The sequence below is a fragment of the Psittacula echo genome, assembly GCF_963264785.1.
Source record: "Psittacula echo genome assembly, chromosome: Z".
NCBI lineage: Eukaryota > Metazoa > Chordata > Aves > Psittaciformes > Psittacidae > Psittacula > Psittacula echo.
Window position 1 is genome coordinate 31,294,909 of NC_137742.1, and position 26,742 is coordinate 31,321,650.

General features: G+C 40.3%; 1 protein-coding gene across 1 annotated transcript; it reads right to left on the bottom strand.

The window, feature by feature from the left end:
- Positions 1–4,637: 4,637 nt before the first annotated feature.
- ERMP1 (endoplasmic reticulum metallopeptidase 1) lies at positions 4,638–22,678 on the bottom strand (the record flags this gene model as incomplete). Its single annotated transcript, XM_080638653.1, has 15 exons — positions 22,398–22,678; positions 21,198–21,499; positions 18,349–18,476; positions 17,891–17,996; positions 16,878–17,024; positions 15,306–15,398; positions 13,100–13,312; positions 12,012–12,232; positions 9,438–9,612; positions 8,702–8,892; positions 7,949–8,101; positions 7,327–7,529; positions 6,547–6,662; positions 5,927–6,090; positions 4,638–4,802 (listed from the first exon to the last, which is right to left on the bottom strand). The coding sequence occupies exons 1-15, from the start codon at positions 22,670–22,672 to the stop codon at positions 4,638–4,640; spliced, it is 2,652 nt and encodes an 883-aa protein (XP_080494779.1). The 5' UTR covers positions 22,673–22,678.
- Positions 22,679–26,742: the final 4,064 nt, after the last annotated feature.

Sequence of the window (26,742 nt, forward strand, 5' to 3'; positions counted from 1 at the left end):
TACCTGTAATTAAAAGACAAATGTATTCAACTTTACTTGAAGTTACTCCTGTGGCAAATACCTATTTCTAACTTCAAGCTATTTAGCAAGTTACCAGAATTCAAGTGTGTTGTCTCAGAGAAACAAAGCTGTGAAAGAAACTACCTGATGAAGCTTATTTTAGTTTGCCACACTCTACCCCTATGGCCTGTTTAACAGCATCAAGGTAACAAGCTTCTAAGTTAAAAATTTCCTTGTTAGTGCATCTTTGAACTTATATCCACCTATTGTTTTGTAAAGAGGCAGGGGTGTAGTAGCAAGGTGGGAGCTGCAGGGGTGGCCTCAGTGCATACAGCATGTGTCAGACATGGCCAGTTCCAACAGAGCCGTGATGGGCCACAGCTGAGCCCATCAGCAAGCTGGGTGTTGCTCTGCAATACACTTACCAAGGAGTATAAAAAAATGCTGTGCAGCAGCTGTGAGTGATCAGTGAGGAACAGGAGGAGGTGCTCCAGGCACTGGAGAAAATCCTCGGTTGGAAATCTTCTGCTCCCTGGGGACCTATACAAATAAACACACACATTAACTGACACACTAACATTTTTAGTATTGGTATCTTGCTGCTGTTGTTTAGACCATGTGAGCAGGCTGTCCCCTGCATTCCACAGTGAAGCATCTTGGAGCAGATAGCCACACTGCAGCCTGTTGGCAGACACCACCCCAGGGCAGCTGAAGGAGGCTGCAGCCCAGGGAGAGCCCATGCAGGAGCAGGTCTTTGGGCAGCAGCTGCGGCCTATGGTGGACCAACACTGGAGCAGTCTGTTCCTGAAGAACTACCCCATCCAGAGGAGAATCCATGCTGGAGCAGTTCACAAGAGACTCCCATGTTCCATGGGAGGGACCCCATGTTGGAACTTTGGAACAGTGTGAGGAGGAAGGAGAAGCAGAGAAACTGGCATGGACTGACCATGACCTGACCCCCAACTGATCATCTCTGATCTCTCTGCACCATTGTGGAAGAGGAGGCAGAAGAGTGAAGCTGAGTCTAGGAAGATAGGGGAGGTTGGGTTTTTAGTTTGTTTGTTGCTATCCTCCGTTATTTTTAATTGGCAATAAATTAGATTTTCCCCAAGGCCAGTTTGACTGTTACAGTAACAGGTGACTTATCTCCCTGACTGAATCTGTAAGCTTTTTCACTTTATGTTCTCCTCCTGGCCTGCTGAGGAGAGGGCTTTAGAGTGCAGTTTGGTAGTACCTGGTAGCCAGTAAAGGTTAACCTACCATGATAGGTTTCATCTACAAATAAGCATCTACTGAAAGACTTCTGTGAAGACTGAGAATCCATGTTCTATCCATGCTCTATCTTCAAAACAGGTCACACTTGGGCAACTTCACACTGTCTACTCACCCTGTTTTGTGACAGGGTTACCAATCTTGCATGGCTCTTAAACCATTCCTCACTAAGATTGCATATCAAGTTCTAAGATGGGTCATCCTGCAGCTTCCTTCCGGATTATTATCAAGAACTAGATTAAGTAAATCTAGCCCTCAAGGGAAAAAAAGAAAATCCAACAAAAACCAACAACAGATTGAACAGCATTACCATGCAGGCAAACCCTTCAGCAGCACTGTCTCCTATGCTACAGCTGGCTCTATATGGACCTGTTAGATCTTGTCTATTTGATTAGTGTTTTTCCAACAGGCTTGCAACCTAACCTAGATTGAACAGACTGGTCTTGCTAACACAGAACAGCTACACTGAGCTCAAGTGTGTAACCTTGACTGAAATAGCTAAAATTCTCCCAACACTTTCTTCAAATGCTTCTACTTGACAGACAATCTGAAGGTATGGTGACATGCCAATGCTGCATTCGATTGTATAACCACAACATGTTCAGGTCTTCTTTCCAACCACATGCTTAAATTGATAAAATGCTTATTTCTGAAGCCCTTTTACCTACAGATATGTAATAGAGTACTCTGTATGTTAATACAGAACATAACAGATTCTCAAACCCGTCAAACATCCAGGAAGAACTCTAGCATTATGGAAGGGTAGAGGAATTTAGAAAAGGCTGTACATGTAGACAGTTTTGGATGAATGTAGGGGAATTCCAATCAACTAGCTGCTTACTGTCCCCATTAACAATAAAGATGTTCTTTACTCCCGTACCCTTCTGTCTTCTATCCTTAGAACTACCAGCTGCTTGTTGTTTTTATGCTTCACAGAGTACGACACATAATATGAACCACAGTAGCAGAAGACTAATCGTGTACTGAATAGGGAAGCAGATTGACACTGAAACAGAAAAATCTTCCATCCTGTTTTTCTGCCTTTGATAACCAATAAATTTGCTCTCAAGTATCAGTTCTGCAAAGAATACTTAGCTTTGCTACCAGCAACTGTTCCGTACTACACCTAGTTTCAAGAACCACCTTTCTCTCCAGGCAATCAGCCTTAAGGTCCTCTGACCTTTCTCAGATAATTTTTACGTTCTTTGGTCATGCATATTGCCATACAGTGCTAACTCTTAAGTGTCTAACTAGAGCATCATTTAATAATATTTCTATCCAAAGCTTAAAATAAACATCAGTGGAATGAATAAAACTGAATCAAGTATAGCTTCAGTCCCACTGAAAATCAAGTATCATTCAATAAGTTTCACTTTTATTTATGGAGACAGAAATTTTCAACAAACTCATCATTAAATTATTTAATAAGGGTTAAATCCTGAGTTAACAAAAGTTATTGCTTCACTGAAGTTTCAGAAATTGATAACAGGCATTTTATAATTTTGGCTCGCAGTACGATTTCTTCACACAGCACTTTTTCCATTAAATCAGATGCAAAACACCAAACTCACAACTGAGGAAGGCAGTAATTACCAGTGCAACTTTAGTTAACGAGCTGTGTATCAGCTACAGTACAGTACAAAACATTTGTTGAGATTCAAGACACAAGAGTCATGAACTAAAACTTGTTTTTCAGCAACAAAGTGTAATACAGGGATTGTAGTTACAAACTGGATACAATCGAGTGATGATTAACACACGTGTTAATGTAGGAAGACCCACTGGTTTTCAGATACTGAGACCAGTTCATTATGATTACAGTAATCAAACCTCTTATCCTAGTCCATGAGTCAGTTGACAGTCTTTGTGAATGTACCTTGCAACAAATGAAACTGGTTCTTGTCACCATCATACACAACTACAGAACAGTCTGAAGGAAAACACCTGATTAGGGAGCTGCTGTCCACCAAACCTCACACAAATTAGTGTCACAATTTTCCTTCACATGCCCTGCAAGCTTCCCAGTACTAGTATGCTTTTACTCAAAATGGTGATGCATGCACAAAATCTGCTTTGCATGCAATTTGGCAATACTCATGAGATTAACAGAATACTGATCTGAGTAATTTTTAGTGCAGTATTGATGTCTCATGTAGTTTGGAAAAAAGCATGAAGAAGTTTCTTCAGATACACAGAGTTCTTTGATTTCAGAAACTAACATTAACTGCACTGAAAAAGACCTGGGAGTGAAAAAAAAAAACCCAACCCAACAAAAACAAAGCAGAGACTCTAAATCGGTCATTTATAAAACCCATCCTGTGGATATAATGCAAGAGCAAACCAAAGATATTAGACATCTTTCTAACGATGACTCTTCTAGATATGTTTCCTTATGGAAAGGAATTATTTTAAGAAACAAATGTATTAGCAAAGTGCAGTACTGTCTGTTACTTTAACAAAAGCCTCTTCAGAGGAGATGATATGAAAAATTAGCCAATTGTAATAGGTTAGAAGGTAACTTGAAATTTGGAGTAGATGAATTATAAGACATCCACATAAAGGAGCAGGGACTTAGCACTCTTACATGCAGGAGAGGAAGTCCCACACTTTTATGCTGATACCGAAAGATCCCAACAGGAACAAAACTGTAAGATGACATTTAGGTCAAACTTACTTAAGTTCTAACACTGCAGAGACAGGCAAAAGGATAGGAACTAGGTTTTTAACAGAAAGGTTAAAAATTATCTTATTTGAAAAGATAATCTAGATAAATAACTACCACATTTCATCATAACACCGATTCTCCTGCACTGTGTATTTGCCAGGGACTGGAAATGCAATCCACACGAGCATCATAGCTTTCCCTGACTTCATCCAGTGACAAAAGTAATGTTTAGGACTTTGCCACCTCTGCCCCCACCCCATGTGGACAAACATCTTTCAGCTGAAGGTCTTGCTTTAATAGGACGGATAGGATTGAGAGGTAACAGTCCCCACATGTACGTGAAGTATGGCATATTTTACATAACATCAAAATAATTCCATGAGGCTCTTTCATTACAGTTGCCACCATATTGTGCTAACATTGCCTCCTCCATTGCAGTTTTCATTTTAAGAAAACAACTAGCCAAACTGCCGTTTCAGTGGAAGAACCAAGGTGAGCTGTATTTACATTGACACAAAGTATCATTATATCCCCAAGACCGCAGTAGTCTTTAAATAGTCAAACTGACAAAGAAACACCATTTGTAGCCAAAGCACTTTCAATCCTTGTGAAAGTCTCTGCCATCTTCTTAGAAAGTGTTTGCTGCAACAGCATTCTGCATCAGCGAGATTACCCTATTAGCGCTGTGTTACTGTCAACGTTAAAAGACAAACAGGTCGTAAGTGCAGGACCAACCAGAAGGAAACGTCCAGTTTGGAAACCTCTCCAGTAAGGCACGGAGTTGAGGGGACTTTTGATCTTCCCCAAAAAAGTAATGTGCTGCTATGGCGAGGGAGACTATTCCATCAGAATGTTTTTCTGGGGCCTGAAAGTAAGAACAACACAGTCCTTATGATTATTTATGGCTTTTAAACACAGGATCAATACAGATGTACTTTTCTACAGGCTTTGTGTCTATGCAACAGACTTTATCCTGCAGCTCTTTGACCTTTATGTTAAAGCACTCATCTTCAAACATACCAGTCTGATTACACAATGAGTTCAATTTGAATTGGACTTGCAACTAGGTATTTAGGTAACACTGCCTCTGACATGTTATGTATCTCCCACATCTACCTTCAATATTTGTTGCTATCGGTTTTGCTGACAAATCAAGACATGGACTCCAACACAGTCTATCCACCAATACTTCTATTGTGAATCCTTAGGTTGAAAAGCCTTCTCTGCCTAGCTTTGCTACTATCAATCTTGTATGGCTTGTCACCCTGCAGATTCCCAACTGCCTTTATCGAGTACCCTCAGAGTATTATTTGGTTAAGCATTTAGACTGCCTGTTCCAGGAATTTTCAAAGATTCCTGAATTTTCAAATATTCCTGTCATATTTACTCAAGGAATAGGACTTGTTAAACCTATAATAAAAACCATACAGCACTGTGAAGAGGTCTTCACTGGAGGGCTGGAGGAGATGGGAGGACTATCATAAGTGCCACTGGAACAGCAATGCTGGAAGCCTTGCTTCCAACTGAAAATAATGTAAAAGAAACTTTACAAAACAAATCTTCTAAAACTCTTCAGCTTCAAGACAGGTGAGTTTCCCACCAAGCACTCCCTGCAATTTCCCAAAACCAAGCAAACAAAATATGTGAAAAAGAAACTATTCACAATAGGAAAAATAACTCTGAAATAACAGTAAGAGATAAAGAACTATGAGGTTGAGATCAGAAAAATCCAAAGTTATGACCTAAGACCATGAAGACATGAACATATTTTCTCTTCGGCTGTCTGGCAAGTTAGTGGACTAAGCACCAAAAATATGTGTGAGCTGCTAAGTAAAGTTCAGGGACAAAGTAAATGAGGAAAGCTATAGAATTAGGATCTACCAAACACAGCTTAAGATAGTTATTATGTCATTTTTCACCTAAGAATGAAGCAATGGTGACAACAGGGCAGAGCAGAGGATCGCTGGTTCCTAGCAGCAGCATACTCACCGTCAGCTCCACCCAAAAGTGCCACGGTGTCGCCTGCAGCCCATGGGAGTAAAACACAAAGTAGTCTCCTCCTAAGCTAGCAACTGGCACACCGTCCCCCAAAGACCAGGTAGAGAGAGTTGAGCCCTCGTGTGGCCGAACATAGAGAGACATGTGACTGGGACCTGCAGAGACAGGGGTACGTATCTAGATGTATCAACAGGTAGAGGCAGAATAACCATCTATTTTCCTACATAGTAGCATGTCATCTGTGTATTACTACTAGTGTCTCCCAAAATATGATAAAACTGTCTTCTTCACAGAAGCAGCTTAAATTATTTATAGGCAGCAAGATAAACAAGATATTCATATAGGAGAGGGACAGAGCTATAAAACGACTAAGAAAGGACTTGCTGTAAAAAGATCAAGGGCTTATTCAAAATAGACAAGGTTATATCACTGCCCCTGATAACAACTGCAACACAATACCCAGATCTTCTAGAATGTTATGAAACTGCATTAATTCATGCTAATTTTACAAAGCTTGGGAATGGTACTAGAACCTGCAGTCTTGGATTCAAAACCAGATTTATTACAGGCATGAAAAATAAAATCACAGACCAGAAACTTCAGCCTCTTACCAGACACTTCAAATGTTAACCTCACGGAGTTCTGGGGCATCAGCTCCCTGGACAGAACTTTGAAGTGAATTGGGCTTCTCAGAATAATTTCTGGAGCAGGAAGGTACCAGTTTTTCCTGTGTTTAAAAGAAAAGTGTTATGTTTCTGTATAATATAGCTGACTGTGCTGTTACTAAATGAAATATTCAAAAGCTACTGATTCTAGCAGAAGGCAGGTAAAATTAGCAGCTTGTGACAGGCAGGTATTGAAAACGCACATTAATAGGAAAATAGTCACCAGTGTGTTCATTCATTACTTTTGTATGCCTTAATTTACAAAACAAAAATAAATAGTATTTGCATCTTCAAACTGCTACGTTTTGTTCACAGGATTCTTGGGCTATGAGAAATAGTCACAGCAGCTAGTTTTCCTGTGTAGATCAGCTATTCTAGACTTCCTCTGCAGTCAGCTGAGGTAAGGGGAGGAAGAGGGAAAGAGACATACACATGCCTACTCTGAACTGCCATTTAGAAGCTCCCCCTTCACCTTTCTTTCCACTGGTGCTGACACTGATTTTCCACACATCAACTTCTACAGCTCCTGCAGCACACTAACAATCTTGCAAGAGATTCTGGCAGAAGACACTGCACCTAGACAGAAGTTTGTCTTCTGAAGTGGAATGATTATTTACTTTATACCAAGATAAGCCTTACTTTTTCTTCCCTTAAATGAGTGAGACTGCATAAATGACCAATGTGCTTTGGCAGTAAGTGCTCAAGTGATGCATTGTTCACACCAACCGGAACATGAAATGCACTGGTAGAATCCAAGGAAAGCCACAGAAAGGTGCCTGCTCCTCACATGAAGTTCTAATGGTGTCATTGATTTCAGGTACATGGGGAGTTATGTGAGACATTCCATTATAATCAAATCCATTAATCCATATACCAGAGTCACTTTTAACCACATTTCCATCTAGATCATGAAATCTTCTGCTCATGTGCTAGAAGAAAAAAACAAAAAAACAAACCCAAAAACAAAACCAGAAAGATGATGGCGCATGTGCAGTTCTCAAGAGTCAAAAGTGATTCTGAACTCTCTTCTATGTCAGTCCTTAAGGTCTACTGCATTTTCAGTATGCACAAAACATGTATCTGAGTATTTATGATTATATAGAGAGAATTACTCAGATGAAAGAAACATACATAAACTACCTACATTCAGAAGATGACTGTGTCTGTATGTATTTGCTCACCTTGATAAAGTTTGCTTTTTAAATTATCATTGCTTATTCAACTTTTCCACTTAAACCCCCCTTTTAAAGGCCCTGCTCTTCTGACACAAATAAACGAAACACAGAGATTGAGCAACAAAAACATTCACAACCAACAGAGGCAATACAATATGCAAGGCTTTTCTTACCTGGAGAAAGACACGCTTAGGCCTTGGATTAGCTGCATCAGAACTGTAAGGAAAGAAGATTCCACTACAAACGAGAATCAGAGTGACTACAAACACAGCAGTTAAAGTTACTAACGTCGTTTTTGTGCTTTTGACAAGGTAAATGAAGTTAATCTAGAGAATAAAAAGACAGCCCAGTTATAAAACTGCAAGACTTAAGAAATAAGACACTATTTGCATAACTGTAAAATCTGATTACGGAACTGAAAGAACATTGACAAGATATTACTGCAAGTACTACCTGACACAAGACACTTCTTTGTAATCTTAGTATTGACAACCAAAAGGAACAAACTGAGTACTTCCCCGAGCTTTCAAAAGTTTCCTGGTTTTAACAACACCTACCACCAAAACCAGAACTTTTGTGGAAAGCACAGCACTAAAAAAAAAACCGCTGAGTTTTTTTTAAGTGTACTGAATGTATTGTTCAACCACATACTAAACTTCACATAAAATTAATGTCTTATATATGCATTAAATTGCATATTTTACAACAATATTTACTACATCATCATAGGGAAGATATATTTTTGTAACCCCTGCCTCAATGACTTTTCTTTGACTAACACAAAACGTGGAATCTTTGACATACTTTCTGTAAGTTTGCTGTGACATTTAAGATATTGTTAAATTATCAATAACTTCAAATGCTAACTTAGAAAAACTCTAGATAAAATGTAAAGGTTTCAAACAACATTTACAAGTTCTACTTACAAAATAGGATGACAGAATCATAGTCATGACCACAATAAATCCTGCCAACACCACATCTGGTAGAATTTCTGAACCACTTCGTCCCATGATAGGTGTAAACATTTCAAACACAGTCCAACTTAGATACATCATGTACACATAGGGAACAAACATTCCGAGCATGTACACTGTGACAAACTTCATTGTGGCACCTATACGGTACAGGAAAAAGAAAAAAAAAGGAGACAAAGAACCCACCAAAGCTTAAAAGGACATAAACACACAGCTTTACTAATATACCCATCCATATACTGCTGCAAGGCCCAGTACACAACACTGGTCATCCTCCCTGACACGGATATGGGAAGAGGACTTTTTTGGCATAGCCACTACCAATGTAACTCTTTCAGAAACACCACGAAACTGTTATTATATAAAAACAAACCAAACCAAATAAACAGGTGCTCTGTCCCAATCAGTGTTTGAATATTAGAGTATTTTCTAACAATCTTTACTGTCCCTCAAAGTATGCGATCACTTATTAATAATGCCAAATAGAGTTGTTCTTTTTAGCCTGAGACAGAGGATGTTTTTCAGTGTATTTTTCAGAAAGAACTGTCTTTAGTTCAAGAACACTTCTAGTTCCAAAAATGTCACATTCTTACTTTTACTCTTCAAGTTCAGGGTATCTTTTCCTTAAATAGTGCCATAGGGACAGAGGTTTTGAAATACAACCTCCTCCCCTCAAAACTCATACCTTTTTGGCTGAACTCCTTATGGATCACCAGCTTTGTAAGTAAAGGAAATGCTACCCATAACGTACAAATGAACGCAGAACAAAGGCCCATCTGAGTAATCACAGCCAATGCTATAGACCAGATCATCAGAGAGGCGTCAAAAAAAACATCTCCCAGGTACTGCTCATTCATATTCTGTAACAAAAAAAGCAAATACTTATTACTGAGCATATTCCACGTATCACATCTCATGAGAACACATACAAAAATCCTTGTATCTTGTATATCACAGAATCACAGAATGCTTTTGGTTGGAAGGAACCTTAAAGATCATCTAGTTCCAAACCCTTGCCATGGGCAGGGACACCTTCCACTAGACCAGGTTGCTCCAAGCCTCGTCCAACCTGGCCTTGAACACTGCCAGGGATGGGGCAGCCACAGCTGCTCTGGCCAACCTGTGCCAGTGCCTCACCACCCTCACAGTGAAGATTTTTATCTCCCCTCTGTCAGTTTAAAGCCATTCCCTCTTGTCCTGTCACTACAGTCCCTTGTAAGTCCCTCTCCAGATTTCTTGTAGGCTCCTTTAGGTACTGGAAGGCTGCTCTAAGGTCACCCCAGAGCCTTCTCTTCTCCAGGCTGAACAACCCCCCAAAACAATTTAACTGTTTTCCTTGGATAAAGTAATTTTGACAAGTGTCATCTCACCATTCTCTGACCACCCAGAGTTATCCATGACAGCATGCGGTGTTTTTTTAAATCTATTCTGGCATACCTTGAAAAAGAGCATCGGCTAGGTAGGCGAAGGAGGGAACATACAATTGAAAATACCAAGAAGATGGAAAGCTGATGTTTCAGGTACACAAGCAAATAGGGCCTTTTTAAAAAAAACATTAGTATTTGTGAAGCATATAGAAAAGTTATGTAGCACTTATTTGAGAAAAAAGCATCCATATCTCCTGAGATTCTAAACCTGAATTTTAACAGCAGCTGTTCATATGCTTCTTAGACAAGCACCGTTACTTAGTGCACAAATATGTATGTGGTGCCTTTATATGTCGTGCCACAGCTACCACTTCAGAAATCTGCTTCTGAAATATATTATTTGTTTTGAAGAAAAGATGTGCATGGATCAGATCACAACAGAGACATTTTCAAAACAGAAGGAATTTTAACTGTCAGAAATCTGGTTTGGTTTTGTGGTGTTTGTGGGTTTTTTCTTTTTGTTTTGTTCTTTTTTAAGTTTCATTGGAAATGCTGCAGTGTTTGCAGTGTGAGATTCTTTATTATGAATTCTGCCAGCAGCAATCAGAACTGCTCACATGCACAAGCTATCAGAAAGCACCTTGTTCAGTTTCGGGGTTGGGGGTGTGGGGAACATGACTATAGCCCAACCTATTTCAAAACAAAAAGCTTATTAATTCACAAGTTCTTGAGCCTCTGACAGAAAACACCCAGGCATTGCTAGTGGTAGCCAAGTAACAGATTAGCTCCGAAAATTTTTTATGCAACTCTTAAGCACAATGTAAGTTAAAGAGGCAGCATGTGTTCAGTGTACTGCAAGCTACAGCATGCAGGAAAATTAAGGAGACTCATGATATCAAGTTGGATGATCTGCTGATGAGACAATTAGAGGCAAGAAGTAGATCCAGAGCCTGTAGCAACTGAACAGTTAGCAAAAGTATACTCTCCCATCAGCTCTTCCAAAAGACTAGAAAATGGTAACATTCCATCTATTTTATAAATGGTTGAGCATTTCTGCAAAAGGACACCACCACGTACATGGTTGTTCACCTACCTACACAAGTTAACACTCCTCTTCCCCAAACAATTAAAAAACTCCACTTCCAGATAAAGACATGATTGATCCACTCAGAAGCTACAATACAATCAAATTTCAGTAAGTTCTTAAAACTTCTTCAAATACTTCCATTAAGCTGTATTTGACTGACAGCTTTCCTCAACTTCCTTGCCCAAAGCTTATACACGTGGTCAAGGAGACAAGTAATGGCAAGCAGAATGACTAAATATTACTGTGCCTAAAACCTAAACCTAACATGGTCAAGTAGCTGACTTCTGCTCTCGAAGGCTATCATCTGTCAGGTACCCTCTTGTGCTGGGGACCCAGAGCTGGATGCAGTACTCCAAGTGGGGTCTTATGAGGCGGGAGTAAACGGGTAGAATCATCTCCCTTGACCTGCTGGTCATGAACTAGAACACTGAAAGGCATGAAAAAAACTAAGTCCTCCAACTGTTGCTACGCTCTCTTACCACTGAAATGATCGCAGGAAGTGATGGTGCAGATAAGGAAAGAAACAGTGCCTTATAATGGATTATACTAGGCTTTTGCCTTTTTTCCTGAAACAGCTCCTAAACACCATTAACAAGGAGAAAGCCTTAAATCATGAAGCTCTTAACTCTGTGATTCAGTAGAACAATCCCTATGCTTAGATGAAGCAGTTACTACAGCAACATTTTAAATATTTCTGCCCAATACAGAAAACCTTTTGCATCTTTTTTAATCAACTCAAAGATTAAGTCTTCCACAGATTACACACTACATTACCCTTCAACATTAGCAACAAAGTCAAGCCTACCTTGTAGAAGAACTTCTTGGCTAGTGTATGCACAAGAATGAGATTAGCTGCAGCTGCAGTGCCATACAGAAACACAGAAACATAAAAGTGGGTGTACCAAGAAAGAGACCGTCCAATGACAGAGACAAACACTGCCACTATAACGACTGTCACCAGTGTGCAGATCCAACTTATCAGTGTTAAGCCAAATGCAGTAAAGAATTTCTTCAGGTTATGTACAGCTATGAAGAAGAAAACAGAAGTTTCAACAGTTATATTCTACTGCAGATTATCATCAAGACTGTAGTTACTCCACAGTATAACTGCTTTAATGACAAGAATAAACCTGCATGAGAAGTCCACTCCGAAGATTTCTCAACAACAGTCTAAATCATTTCACCTATTTCTTTGCAAGTCTTTTTGAAGTCTTCCTCACTGCAAGATTTATCCCCAGACTAGCAGTGTATTATGTGGATTACTGTGTTCCCAAATGTAAAAATTTCTCTGGGGAAACAGCTGATCAACTCTGCCAGTTATAGTCTCCAAAAAAAAAAAAAAAAAAAGTCTGAGTTGCTTTCGTTGTAACTTCTTCTTACTCCAAAAACGTTCACTGGATTTTGTGGGGAGGTGCTGGTGGTTGTGTTTCAGTTAGATTTTTTTTTCTTTAGCATGCATGTTTCTACACATACCTAAAAAGGACTAACTAGAAGACTTCAGTTGTTTTACACCCTTTATTAAGCTTTGTTATCTTTTTCCTCAATTGTTGTTTTCTCATTTGCTCCTGAAGAAACATGATTCTGAAGCCATACCTGTGCTAACAGAATTTCTGTAGGTAATCAATTTTTTTTTTATTTTCAGATCTTTCGTAGGATTCTATTTTAATCTTCATGAAAGGGTAAGAGACATGATGATTTGTAAGTGATAAGACAGCATAGACTCGTAATTATTCACAGCTGAGAAATGTAAACACAAAGCAACTCCTATGGCATGCTGCACACCTGAAATTTATTTCTGAAGTTCACCTGAACGCTTCTTAATCAACTAACTGTTATTCATTAAAGAGTAATGCGATTGATTTTTATATTTTTTTCCCCAGGAACTACACTTACCTCTGGTTTTGGGCTGTATTACTTTCTTGCTTAGATAAAAAAAAGCAGTAACTGCTGTAATATAGTTCATGATAGTGCCAACACGAGCAGGATAAGCCAGGACAAATAAACCAAGTACATCAAAGAACACAACATTTCCATGTCGATACTCAAAGGATTTAGCCAACTTATCTGATGTTGCTAGGTATTTCAGGACAGCTAGAATATTGTCACCTATTAAAAAAGCAGATACACAATGCAACTATATCGGGATGACAAATCAGCACACACAACTTTTTAAATATAAGCATTCTTAAAAAAAAAACCCCAGAACTGTACTGAAATATCCTCAAAGACAAGAGTATACAACCGGTTATTGTGAAATAGGTATTCAATGGTAGACACAGCATAGCATTTTCATGAGTTGATCTATACAGCTGCTACAAAAATAAATATATTTGGGAAGCTCCATGTATTTGAACACTGTTGCAATGAAAGGTGCAGTGAAGCTTTCAGCCCTTAAGTCACAGAATCATAAAATAGTTAGGGTTGGAAAGGACCTTAAGATCATCGAGTTCCAACCCCCCTGCCATGGGCAGGGACACCTCACACTAAACCATGCCATCCGACTCCGTCCAACCTGGTCTTGACCACCACCAGGGATGGAGCCTTCACAACCTCCCTGGGCAACCCATTCCAGTGCCTCACACACCCTCACAGTAAAGAATTTCTTCCTTAGATCCAATCTAAACTTCCCCCGTTTAAGTTTTAACACGTTACTCCTTGTCCTATCATTACAGTCCCTAATGAAAAGTCCCTCCCCAGCATCCCTGTGGGCCCTCTTCACGTACTGAAAGGCTGCTATAAGGTCCCCACGCAGCCTTTTCTTCTCCAGGCTGAAGAGCCCCAACTTTCTCAGTCTGTCTTCGTATGGGAGGTGCTCCAGCCCCCTGATCATCCCCGTGGCCCTCTCTGGACTTGCTCCAACATCTCCATGTCCTTCTTATGCTGAGGACATCAGAACTGTACACAGTACGACAAGTGAGGTCTCACGAGAGCAGACCAGAGGGGCAGGATCACCTCCTTCGACCTGCTGGTCATGCTCCTTTTGATGCAGCCCAGGATATGGTTGGCTTTATTGAGATCTGATATTAAGCACTGGACTTCACGGTTAACCCACAGAGGAGTTCGTAATTTCCTAATTTTCCTCCTCTTCTCGTTGCCATTAGTAACCCCTCCATGTTTCAATGACAATTACCTGCCCTGATTTCCCTAGATGACTGTAAGATAGAAGACAAGGTTTCCTTTGTAAGAAATGAGGTACCAAACAACTTCTTCTTTCCCGCAGTACAGCAAAACCACATGTATTTAAATGAAAACAGTAGTGTTTCTTAACTTTCATTTTGCTTCTACTGGACCTGTAAAAGTGCTTATTAGCTGAAAAGTTTCTTTTTTTTTCTTCCCAGCTGTGATACATTAAGGAAGAGATATTATATGTAACTACCATGACCAGTAAAATCATCTTTCAAAGGAAATTTAAAAAAGTTACTTTCTGTCCTGCAACTTGCACTTCAAGAAAGTGTTTAAAACTCTTACTCATGCTGGAGATCTAAGCTGACTTCTTTGGAAGCTTAAAGAGGGAAATGGTCAAAATACCAGAGGCATTTAGAATTACATTGGTTTTCCTAGGAAACTAGAGGTCTTGCTGTAATTTTCTTTACTGCAGTATGTCAAATAGCTTGCTATGAGCATGACCTGTTAGTAGAAAATAAGTCCTGTTTATCAACAGTCCATGTGCTACATTTAAGTTTTACTGAGATTAATTCTAAAAGAAAAACCCCTGCTGGTAGATCAAGTATCTATGCCCTCAACTTAACCACAAGCTTCCCATGATGAACATTAATCAATAAGGGTACTTACTGAGAGAAAAGGAACGCAGACCACTGAACAATCAGGTATCAATAACTAGATTTTAACCTTAATTAGATTCCACAGTTAGTCTCAAAACAACATTATAGGGTGCTGAAAAAGTTTATCTTCCTAAGTTGAGCTAACATATATCCTTTGTATTTTAAAGACACATATTCAGTTAATTCTTCATTCTTTAGAACATGTCTAGCATGTGCTAAATGTGTAATTAAAACTATGAATTTCTTGCACTGGTAGTCTTACAGCAAAATGAAAAAGCAGCAAGTTTAGTAAATGACCAAATTCTTGAAATACCAACCTGCTCTCTGAATGGAATCTGTTAAAATTCTGTCTGATGTGTCATATTCTGTATGATAAATGTAGCCATTTTCAATAAAAGCCAAATCTATTCCTACAGAGACAAAAAAAGCATATTTGAAATTATGTAACCTAAAACCTCAAAACAAACATGTGAAAGCTTCAGATATACTTTACAGAAAATGTTGTGCTACTTTGCAGCCCACTCACTATCCCTAAGGATAAACAAAACAGTTTGCAGAAGAACGACTAATTGGGATTCTGTGTGTGTTTAAAAAAGTACACTTTAAAAGCATTTTAAAGTATGTCTTTTCTAATGTACTGTTTATTGATGTCATGCAAATTAAACTGATCTTTACTGAGAAACACAAACACTAAACGTCTCAGCTTCAGGGAAGAGGTACAAGGTGATTCCAAACATTTACTAGTAAAACATCAATAGGGATACACGCTGAAAAGTAGCACTGTAGAGGTACAGAAACACCTTCTCAAAATACCACTTGTGTTGTTTTTATTTCCCATTTGTAAGCAGATTTTTCAAACAGCCAGTCTGAAAATTCTTAAATTAAATTACCAAAATAGGTTTTCTGCAAAATTAATTATACATTCAGTGTATTCCAAACACATTCCCCTCAGCTGCATATGCAAAAAGTTGATGTCTGCAATCTGAATCCTCACAACTTTGCAGAGGTTTAATAAATCAGACCTCAATTCTATCAGTGGACAAAGAAGAATAAACTAGTTCTATAACTCAATTACTTAATTTGTATTTGTTTAAAATAAAACAGATGTCAGTGAGAATTCATTTACCATTTATGATGTAGGTACGATTCTGAACAAACAAAAACTCATTGTACAAAATCAGCTACTTTATTTTCAGGCTAAAAGCATGCTTTGGAACAGTTTATGTCAACAGTTCATGCATATTCTTTGGAACAGAATATGCCAACAAGCTTTGTTCTAAGAATCGTTTCAGAGATACCACTGACAACTGACATCAACAACCTGTGCCAAACAGCAAGGATTTACTGAAGTTTACATTCCCTTGAATTGTGTTTGCACTGTGCTCTCCATATTTTCTTCCACTGATAATTCTCTGCAGAATTGATAGCAAACTATGAACAGATTAGAAAAGCTAAAAAACTGCTGTCCTGTGCTTGATTATGACCAAATAAAAGTTATGAAAATGCACTCATTGCTAAGTCAGTATCTTTAAAAAAACATGGGTTTGGTTTATCCATTATGTACAAACATTTAATTCCCACAAACAGGTTATTAGCTTCATTATCAAAATGTTTATAAACAGAATGTTTGACAGCATACTGTTAATTCCTGGATTTTCAGGAAACTTTCTGGAAAACAACAACCTCCAAAAAAGATTCTTAACAACCTGCACAACAAAATATATCTAAAGGCTCTTGCCCTAGAAAACAAGCAGGAAAATTTGCTCCCAAACTAAAAGAGAAATCAAATTCGTGGACCTTCACATAGTGAACTGCAGAACAGCCTCCTTGTTATAAACTTAAAATAAATGATTGTACGATGCACATTGACATGTCTTCTGGTAACATACCTGGAACGTTGCCAAAGTCCCTGTAGATACGGAAGTCTGTATCTGCTGGGATAATACCACTCTGGAATACTTCCTGTGCTACCACAGAGGCAAAGGGATGTTTGGCTGAAACTACATATGCTTGCACCAACCAAGGATTCTCAGGTCCTAACAAAAGATGAGTAGAAAGTTCACAACAGATAATTTTCAAACTTCAGTTAAGATACGTATCTTTATGGTAAAAGGTATGTAATGCAAACGAACTCACTAATTTCAAAATGCTGTTGCCTCATAGCTGATATACTAAGTGAATTTGTGTTGGCTGAATTACTCAGACTTGAGAGAAATAATCAGTTATAACAGGCAAAAAAACCCCAAACAACCCAACACTGATGCCTTGTCTGTGCAGTGGCAGAGTAGATCAGCCGTTTCCCAGAAAAGACCCAGTATGAAGAAGTCACAATCTTTAGCAGAGTTTCCAGTTTATCATTTATGTATCACACCTCAAAACTGTCTAGGGAAAAGTCTCTGCCCTAAAGCATTTCTGCAGGTAAACAGTAAGCAGCCGCAGCAGTGGAAGAAAGTCTCCAGTCCAGCTAGGGTGGAGCAGAACTTAAATGTAGCAACACACAGAAGTATTGCTGCACCCTGGGCAGCAGATGGAGTTCTAATGCCAGCACCTCCCTGCAAAGACTTTAAAGAACTGCTGTGAAAAATAAAACGTATGAAAGCATGTGTACACAAGATATACAAGATATCCAAATCTCTTTTCCTCCTTATTACCTAGATGTGAAAGGCAAATACAATTTCAGTTCTACATAGGCTTCCCACCTGTTAGGCAACTTCTGTGGCAGTGCTTTAGCCTACACACATCTAAAGATGGAGAGCAACTTATTGGTTACACAGGGTTGGGAAAGAGGCCAAGAGGTTCTCCCATCTTTTCCTTACCAGTCATTTTTAATACTCCTTCTACTCTATATTGTTTATTATCAAATTATCCCAGTGGAGAAAGTGAACACAATGCAAGCTCATACCTGTTTGAAAAACAAGTTCTCTTCCTCCTACACCTGCTGCCTCCAGGTTAATAAAAGCTCTAATTGACTTGGCCCACTCATGTTGTGTAATGAAGCCGTGACTAGCCTTGATGGGAAAACAAAATTAAAAAATACAGGTCAAATATCTTTCAGACCAGCCAAAGTGCTATTTCCTGTCACGTACGATCATAACTCAAGATTGGAGAAGGCAGAGGGGTCACTTACAACACAGATGCAGAAAATCCAAGTCGTCTAATTAGGCTAATATGGTCAACATTACTAATCAAAATACATTTTTCCCTTTGAAATCAAATGCTTTTTCCTCAGAATGTTAAGACTGGCATTTAACTAATATTTCAACAGATTAAATACAAGCCATACTTGCAGTTACTCTTTCCTTTGTGAGAGTCTTAATACACAGCTTTTATGTATATTTTATAATTCCAGCATATTCTCACCTGCAAAATATTTTCTTCTGCACCATTGAATAAGAATATGACAGCATGTTGCAGGGGCTCTGATGATTTTGAAAACGTATTAAGTATTTCAAGCATCACTGCACAGCTAACAGCATCATCACTGGCACCTTAAAATAATCAACAGAATAATATGGCTTACAACAAACACACAGAATATCAACAAAGATGAGAGTATAAAAAAGCTTTATGCTTTCAAAGTGACTTAGTCTAAGGTACAGTTATGTCAATAATATACAATTAGTGTATTTTCTGCTACTGCTTGTAACCTATGTTTATACTAGTTAAAAGCAGCAGCAGAGAGCAAAATGATGTTCAGAAGTTGAGCAGATCCAGTATTACTGTTCAAGAAAAGCAGACTAACCAGGTCACTAAGCAAGTAAAGTGATCACTGGCTATTTTTCTAAGAACAGTACAAATACACAAGAGCACAGTTTTCACTTCCAGCATACTCAAGTTTAAAAAAAAATAAACACTCCCACACAAGGCATCCCACTATAGCATCCAAATGGACAAAACCTTAGAGCAATGTAAGGCCAAGATTGCAAAATAAAGCAAAGGAAACACCTTTGCTTTGAATTCACACCTTTAAAACATTCTTAAAATGCAAGTATACATTATAATATGGTATTTTCACTATCAGATGCTTTCCACCATCCTTCCTTCTTTGCAGAAAACGCCTTTTGTTCTGAGCTCAGTAGTCTAAGTTCCTCATGCAACACTAGTCTAGACTTACTCTCACTTTCTCACACTCCCCATATCCTGCCATTTTTTTAATCTTAATTAAGCATCCATATTTTATCCAAGGTCTCCCTATTTCCCTTGTTTTGCTGCAAGCTGTACCATCTCCCTATACCACTCTAATCCACAAAATCTGGGAGCAAACAGAGAAATTTAACTCCATTCCTGTAGGCCCGGGTGCACATATGATGCCAACATGCATTGAGATGTCGATAACAGTGTGGGCAGGTTGCAACATGCTATTAGGGCAGACTTATTAGCGACTCTTTGATTTACTCATTAAAAAAGGAGCTTTTCCAAAGCCTGTAACTTGGCAAAATTCAGACATATCTGCCCCTTCCATGAAAAGGTCGTATTCCTGATACAAACACAAATCTCAGCTTAGCTAATTTCAGCCTTAGCTTATTGTATGGAGGTACATTGGAATAAATATATAAACCCAAAATCTTTACTATTTTATGTGCATAAGCATCAGCAGCAGATTTTGTTCTACTATCTGATTTTCAAATACACTGATCACTGTGTACTGCTGATTCTGGTTAAATAACTCATTTTTTTAGTGAAAAAAACTGTAGGCAAATAGCTAACAGAAATACAGAACAGAAAACAAAACATTCTTGCTTATGTTATGTGCACTAAGAAAATGAAAAACAGACCAGTTCCTCACTGTTGTGGTGAAGGGTGAGGCTGCTTTGTGATTAGGGGCAAGCACACAGGCTGATTTCTAGCTCCTTCATGGGTTTCTGTATAATCCTACACAAAACACTAATATTCTTTGGCACCTCTGTGCAAGGCTGGTGAAGTATTTTACTGAGTAACTGTAAAGAAAGAAATGGATGTAGACACAATCCTGTGTTACAACACACAGAAAAAGACACACAATTTACATAGGGCATCAATTTAATGACAGTTTCAATAATAATTGTATTATGCTTGTGCAATATTCCTTCTAATTCTAGGCAGCCACATTTAGATTACCAATACAGTAATTAGCATCTCTGCGGTTCATAAATCCTAGAGCGTGCGTAATAACAATGCAGTTATTAAGCTTACTTTGGAAACTCATCTCGCCTAAATATGACCGAAGAGAAAGAGAAGTTCTGCATACTATTGGTTGACAGAAAAAAGGGCACAAAGAGTAAGGCAAAAGCTTTGTTTCTTCAGCTAATAATTGTTTTCTCAGTAACAAAGACTACTTGCATGTGCTAAAGAAGAAATGGTTTACCTGTCAAAATAATATATCATGTGAGGTGTAAAAGAAGAAACTTACAGTACAAGCAGTGCTGTTGGTGACTGAACTCAACAATAACAGGCACACACCTGTGTCTGAGTGTTATAACAGGTGTTTTCATGTGGTGCTTAGTTCCCTACCTTCCTGGTAGTCTTAAAACCATGTATCACACTCTTGTTGCAATCATTATATAACATGATTAGATATATAAAATGCAGAGGGACAAGTGTAAGAGAGTTTGCAACAGGGAAAGTACTGGCAAGATGTAGACACTACCAAGGCAACAGAACCTTAATCTTTAATCACTACAGTCTTTTGAGACAGAAGCTTTGAATGCAAAAATAAAAAAATAATTAAAAAAAGGCTTCAGGCTATCACACTAAAAATTTGAGATAAAGAGATAAAGTATGACAGCAGCAAAGGGAGGGGTAAACACGGTCTGATTAGTGAGGGTGGGAACAGTCTGTGGCATAAAGCATCCTATGAAAGGAAAACCAGGATTAAATCAGTACTGAACTATGGAAATATGAAAGACCTGAACAACAGGTGGAAGCAGCACATGAACTACATGCATAAGCAGAGGATTATATGAAAGGCAGATATAACCAAACTTTCTAGAAGTCTAAATATAGTTAGACTGCAAATCTAATTTGCTGCCTCCCATAAAGTGACAGTGAAATCCTCACTTTAACAGAACCAAGCTCTCACTCTAAATACTGAATCTCACTGGTATCAAGCAGACTGACACATGCAGTATTCTAGCATGTGGTTTATAAGGCTACTTGACGGAAAAAGACAGCAAGCCAAGCTCTGTGGCTCATGTAATATAAAGAAATGCAGAATGAACATATGGACCTACCCAGGGTATTTGGTACGGAATCAAAGTGACAATTGGATAACACTGCATGCTCAGCTCCGTTTCGGGGTTCCAGCTTCACTACAACATTGGTTATGTTTGCATAGTAACTAGTAAAGCCTCCTAAAAAGTCAATGCTGAAGGAGCCTGTGGGCCTCTGTATATTTACAGATATCTTGTGAGCACCTGTGCTTTCTCTTTCTATTGCCCTGATTTGTTCTAAGAGGTAGTTAACTGCAAGAACTTCATTTTCTGGACTTCCAACTGGTCTGGGCCCAATTGCTGTTATGTTGTCAAGATATCCCCTGTAAGAGACAAATTACACATTCAGCATCAACATGTTCAACATTTAGTATGTGACTTAACTACAACTGTAACATTTTTGGACACAGTTGTATTTCAAAACTCAGAGTATATGGAAGAGACTAAACACAACAACTAGCAACGGCAGTCAGGATGCTAAAGATCATTATGGCCATGGCCATATAGTACTGATCTTTAGTGAGGGCTCCTCATCCTGTCTATCATGATATTAAACCAAAAAACTGGTTTTCTGGTTTGTACACATCAACCCCAAAAGAAATAAAAGGGTGAATGGAAAAGCTAAAGATTTTATCTTTAGCAAGGTTCTGCATATGCATACCTGCTCTTCCCTGGATGTCTGAATAAGCACACTCTTAACAAGATTTACACCAGCTAAAAATCTGCAAAGAAGCTTTCCCAGACACCAAGTACTTTATAACAGTACCAGAATTAAACTATGCAGGATGCATTGCTTGACGGGCCTGAAATAGCACCCTTAAGAGGCAGCCAGTACGACAGCTGGCATCCTTGCAGTATTTTTACTTACTTTACACAAGCGCCCAACGTCTTGTCAGAGCAAGGAAAGACACAAGCACTCCGCAAGGGACATGACCGGCAACTGACGGCAAAGGCCCGCACCGGCTCGGCCGGAGCGCAGGACCCCCACAAAGCACACCCGCTGCCCCCACACCACGGTAGGGTCCCTGCAGACTGGTCCGTACGCCTGCCCGGAGCCAGCGCCCGGCCGCCGCTGCGAGTCTCCCGCCGACGCACAGCAAACGGCCGTCGCAGCCACCGCCGGTCGCCCTCCTGGTAACCCGGGCGGACTCTGCCCCGCGGTCGGCGTGGCACAGGGATGCCGCCTGGCTCTCCACCGCCCACCCGCCCCGCCCGCCGTACCTGGCCCGAGGTGCGCTGAAGTCGCGGGGCCCGGCGGCGGGCGGCTGGCTCAGCAGCCGCCGGTGCGAGACGTGCACCAGCGCCCGCAGCGTCAGCAGGTACAGCAGAACCAGCGACGCTCCCCGCGCCTCGGACAGCGCCAGCCGCCGCGACCCTCCACGCTTCTTCCCGACCATGTCGCGGTCACCGTCCTCCCGCGGTGGCGAGTGGCGGCGGTCGCGGTGGCCGCCGGTCGCACGGAGCCGCCACACGTTCGCCGCCACGCCGCGCTCCATGGGCCACGCGCTTAGCCCCGTCTGCCGGCGCGAGCTCCGCCGCGCAGACAGGAGGTACGGCCACCGACGAGGGTCAAATCCAGCCCCGGCTCCTCCTCGGCTGGGCACGGCGGGACGGGGGCAGGGACAGGGGGCGGGGCGCTGTCACCGTCTCCTCCCGCCGGCGGTTGGTGGGTACGAGACTGTGCGTGGGGCCCGGTGTGTCGGTGATGGTCGGTTTTCGTCTTTGGGGCCCGAGAAGACCTCGGCGGCGGTTGTTGGTGGAGGGTGGCCGCCCGGTAGCGGTGGAGCCCTCTGTCCTGCGAGCAGCGGCCTGACGCTGCGCCTGACCCAGGGTCGCCCCAGTTTGCGGGCACCGCACAAAGATGTAAGGGCCTTCGTGCTTCACGGCATTTTGTTAAAGCTTTCTTTATTAACACTAAAGCGTGCAGAGGTGATATGGTGTCAGCGAGGTGGCAGTAGGGAGCACCGCAACTACCACACCACAGGTGAAGGATGGCGGGCCCGCGCTGACATAAAGTCACGGCGTCAGTGGTGTGCGAGCCACACACTGGATTTCGGCATTTGGTAGCTGTAACACTGCCCTGGCTGGAGCTGAGTTAGCCCAGGGTGAAGTGTAGGGACGCCTGCCTGGACGTGCCGGTGAACAGCAGCCTCCAGTGAAGTCTTGACAAGGAGAGAACCCGTGAGGGTGGGGTCCTGAGCTGTGACACAGACCATCACTCCTGCGCCACTACGGTTGCTGCTCCTTGGTGGAGCGTGCTTCTTCCCTCTCGTGTAGTGCCTTTGAGTGATGGAACAGAGCTATTTGATGGTCATTTTTCCTATCTTTACCACGCTGCTTTGCAATGTACCTGGCTAGTCCTGAATATATCCTAAAAGATACTTGTTTCTTGTGCTCTATAGCATAATCTGGAAACAAATATGTGATGACATGATACAGAGAAATGACGGTTTCAGTATATCCAGTTTTACAGATAAACACGGAACGTTGCCTCTTCTTACCTCTCTGTTGCCACATGAAAGCTTCCTAACAGGAGCGCAATACTCCTTGGCATGAAGAAACCTGAAGGAGTGGTGCGTGAAAATGTGATGACTATGCTGTCTGCACATCTCAAGTGTTTTAGTAAATTTCCATATCCTGGCTTAGTGAGGTTCTCATTTGTTATACTGCACTCTCAATGCAGACAAGATGACTGCTTAAAGTTTATGATTTACAACTCCGGATTATGCTACTACACTTATTACAACTGCAAAAGAGTTTAATCATCAATAGTCTTTTCCCTTTCATTCTTGAGCAACATTTGAACATTTAAACCCCCTCAGTTAAGGAAAAAAACTAACTACTGATTGTTTGTGACAGTCACACTCTGCCGGTCAAAACCATTTTTAATATTCTGTCAATTCAAAATTCAAAAGTAATTTTCTGCTCTAGATCAGAAAGATTTCTGATGTTTGGAATACTGACAGCACTTTTATCATCTGTTCTGTGCACTGCATTTGGGAGGGTGCTGCATGATGTGGATTAAGCTGGAAGTATAGTATATACACGTTTTGACATGACTGGAACATCAGAGTTAAATACATAAACAAATACAGTGCCTTTTATTGCACTCATAGTCTGGAATGACTGATTTAAAGTAATTGGATCTAATTGCCAAACAAATGATTCAGCATAGGTCAGTTTGACTTTATGTGAAGAAGGCTGATTCTGAACCTAGTATCTTGCAATCCACACTGCTTCATTTTGTCATCTAACCATGGAGGGAAATCCCTTCTTCACTGAGCATGAGTTATCCTTGTAAACTGGGTTTTATGCAGAAAAAGTGAAAAAACAATTACTCATCTACAGGAACTATGGGCCTGCTTTGTTTTCTAACTTTGTAGCAAAATCAAGTTAAATGGTAGCAGGATAACATTCTTGCTTAACAAATAAATACAGATGGGAATGTTTTATAGGTTAAGGTCACTATCAGCAGTTTAGGGTAAGAGAATTAGAACACTGTCTTCAGAAAAGTATTTAGTTTTGATTAAAAATAAACAAGGATGAAGCATCCATCAAAGGATTGGTAAATTGTTCCCATGGTCATCTTTCTTATTCAATGTGACTTATGTGTGGTACTCATTTCTTAGCTTCAGTTTTCCATCCATTGGATCCTCTTATACCATTGACTGATAAATTGAAAATCCCTTTGTTACAAGATTTTTGGTCCACTGAAGCTACTAATGCATCATGATGAAGACTTTTCTTACATTCGTCTTTAATCTTGAGCTTCATAAACTGTTACTTTTCCAGCCCTTTCATCCTCCTACTAACTGTTCTCTGGTGATTTCCAGTTTTTCAGTAACTTCCCTGCATTGCTGAACCAAAAAGAGAAGTGGTATTCCAGCGCCCACACCAATGCCAAACACAAAGGTAAAATAATCACTACCCTGCAGGGAAGCAAAGCAGTTTGTTTGCTTTAGCATAAGTCAGCTGCCCCAGTTTTGAAGTGTCAGTTTTGTCCAGCTGTCTTGTGAATTTTCTTCTCTCACTACAGTGTGTTCCAGCCATCCAGTCAGTGTTGCACAGCTTCTCTCACAGGCAGGATCTTCCAGACTAACTTTCAGGGAAACTGAAGCTCAGCAGGAAGCAGGAAAGCCTGTGAGGAAGAGAAATCAGATTTTACATCCTGAGTTTCCAGGGCCTATTGTGTCAACCTTTCCTAGGAACACCTGTGGGTATGGAAAAATCTAGCTTCCCTGCACTGAAGCCAGTGTTGGATCATAAACCTACCAGTTACCTCACTCCTATAGCTATAGTGTTGTAACTGGAAGCTTATACTGAATCAATTTTTTACCCCATCTTCAAGGTTGGTTTTTGTCATTACTACTCACAATCCAGTCCCCATTCCTTTAACTATGGCCTGCCTCTGATTCTGTATACTGCAAGCTTGAAAATATCTGCCTTGCAGACTTGTTAAGCATTCAGTATTGCTCTGAACCAACAAGTGTTCTTCTTTGTTATCTGTAGCTGTCATAGTCTTAAAAATGAAACCAGGAAGAACACTGTAAGAACTCAGTGCAAGAATCCACCCTTGTAAAAAACCACAGCAGTTTTGCATAGCCTATGTTTATTCCGGATATAAGCAGCTCTTCACTTTGAGAATGCTCCTACACAGGCACTCTTCATGCTGTCAAGGAAGTTTGCATTTCTTCTTCTTGGTCGTTACTGTCTCGCATCATCACGTAACTCCACAATACAGCATTTAGCTGTGGATGGCATTGTGTGTGGTAGTCCAGTTGAAGAAAATGCCACAGACAATCTAATGAGCTTATCTCCCTTGATGTCCGTTCTCTCAGCAGAATCCTTGGAAAAATCTTCCCCAGACATCAACCAGAGGACATTTAGGGCTCATTTAGCCAAGTATATTTGTCTAGTCCTCAAGATATAAGGACAGAAAATACATCAGCACTCCAAGAACTGGGCATTTCCGCCATCATCCGATAATTAAAGCAGAATGATTAAATTCTGGTCACTCATTTCAGAACTAGAAGTTCTGAAGAACTAGAAGAACACCCACAGATTCTAGATTGATAGGGCACAGACAGACTGTTGTGTGCATCAGCACTGTAATTCACCATTTGTTCTGATAAACTCAAGCAGTGCTTTTCCCTCTTCCTTGTGTAGCAGTACTCATTTTCTGTGCTCCTTCTCTTTCTTACCCTTTTATTTTGTAATGGGAGCTATAATCACAACCAATAATTACATGAAGAAAATTAATTGACTATTGCTTGTCAAAAACCAAAACAACTTTTCTTCAGATAGACATACACACCTGTCACAGCCAATTCAGTCTTTAGGAGCTTCAAGAGCATCCACCTCTTTCCTCTGGATGCTCTACTTTCTTTTCCATGCAGGCTCAGCATTCCCTTTGATTTTAAAGGGAGGCCAGGGATGTTGCTCTGTAGAGAGGAGAGGGTAATGATATCTGCTGTGGTTTCAGGACAGAAGGCTTTTTCTTTCTTTGTGCCCAGCCTGGAAAGGTTCAGTCAATCTTATACTAATTTGTTAAGCTGATAATAGGATA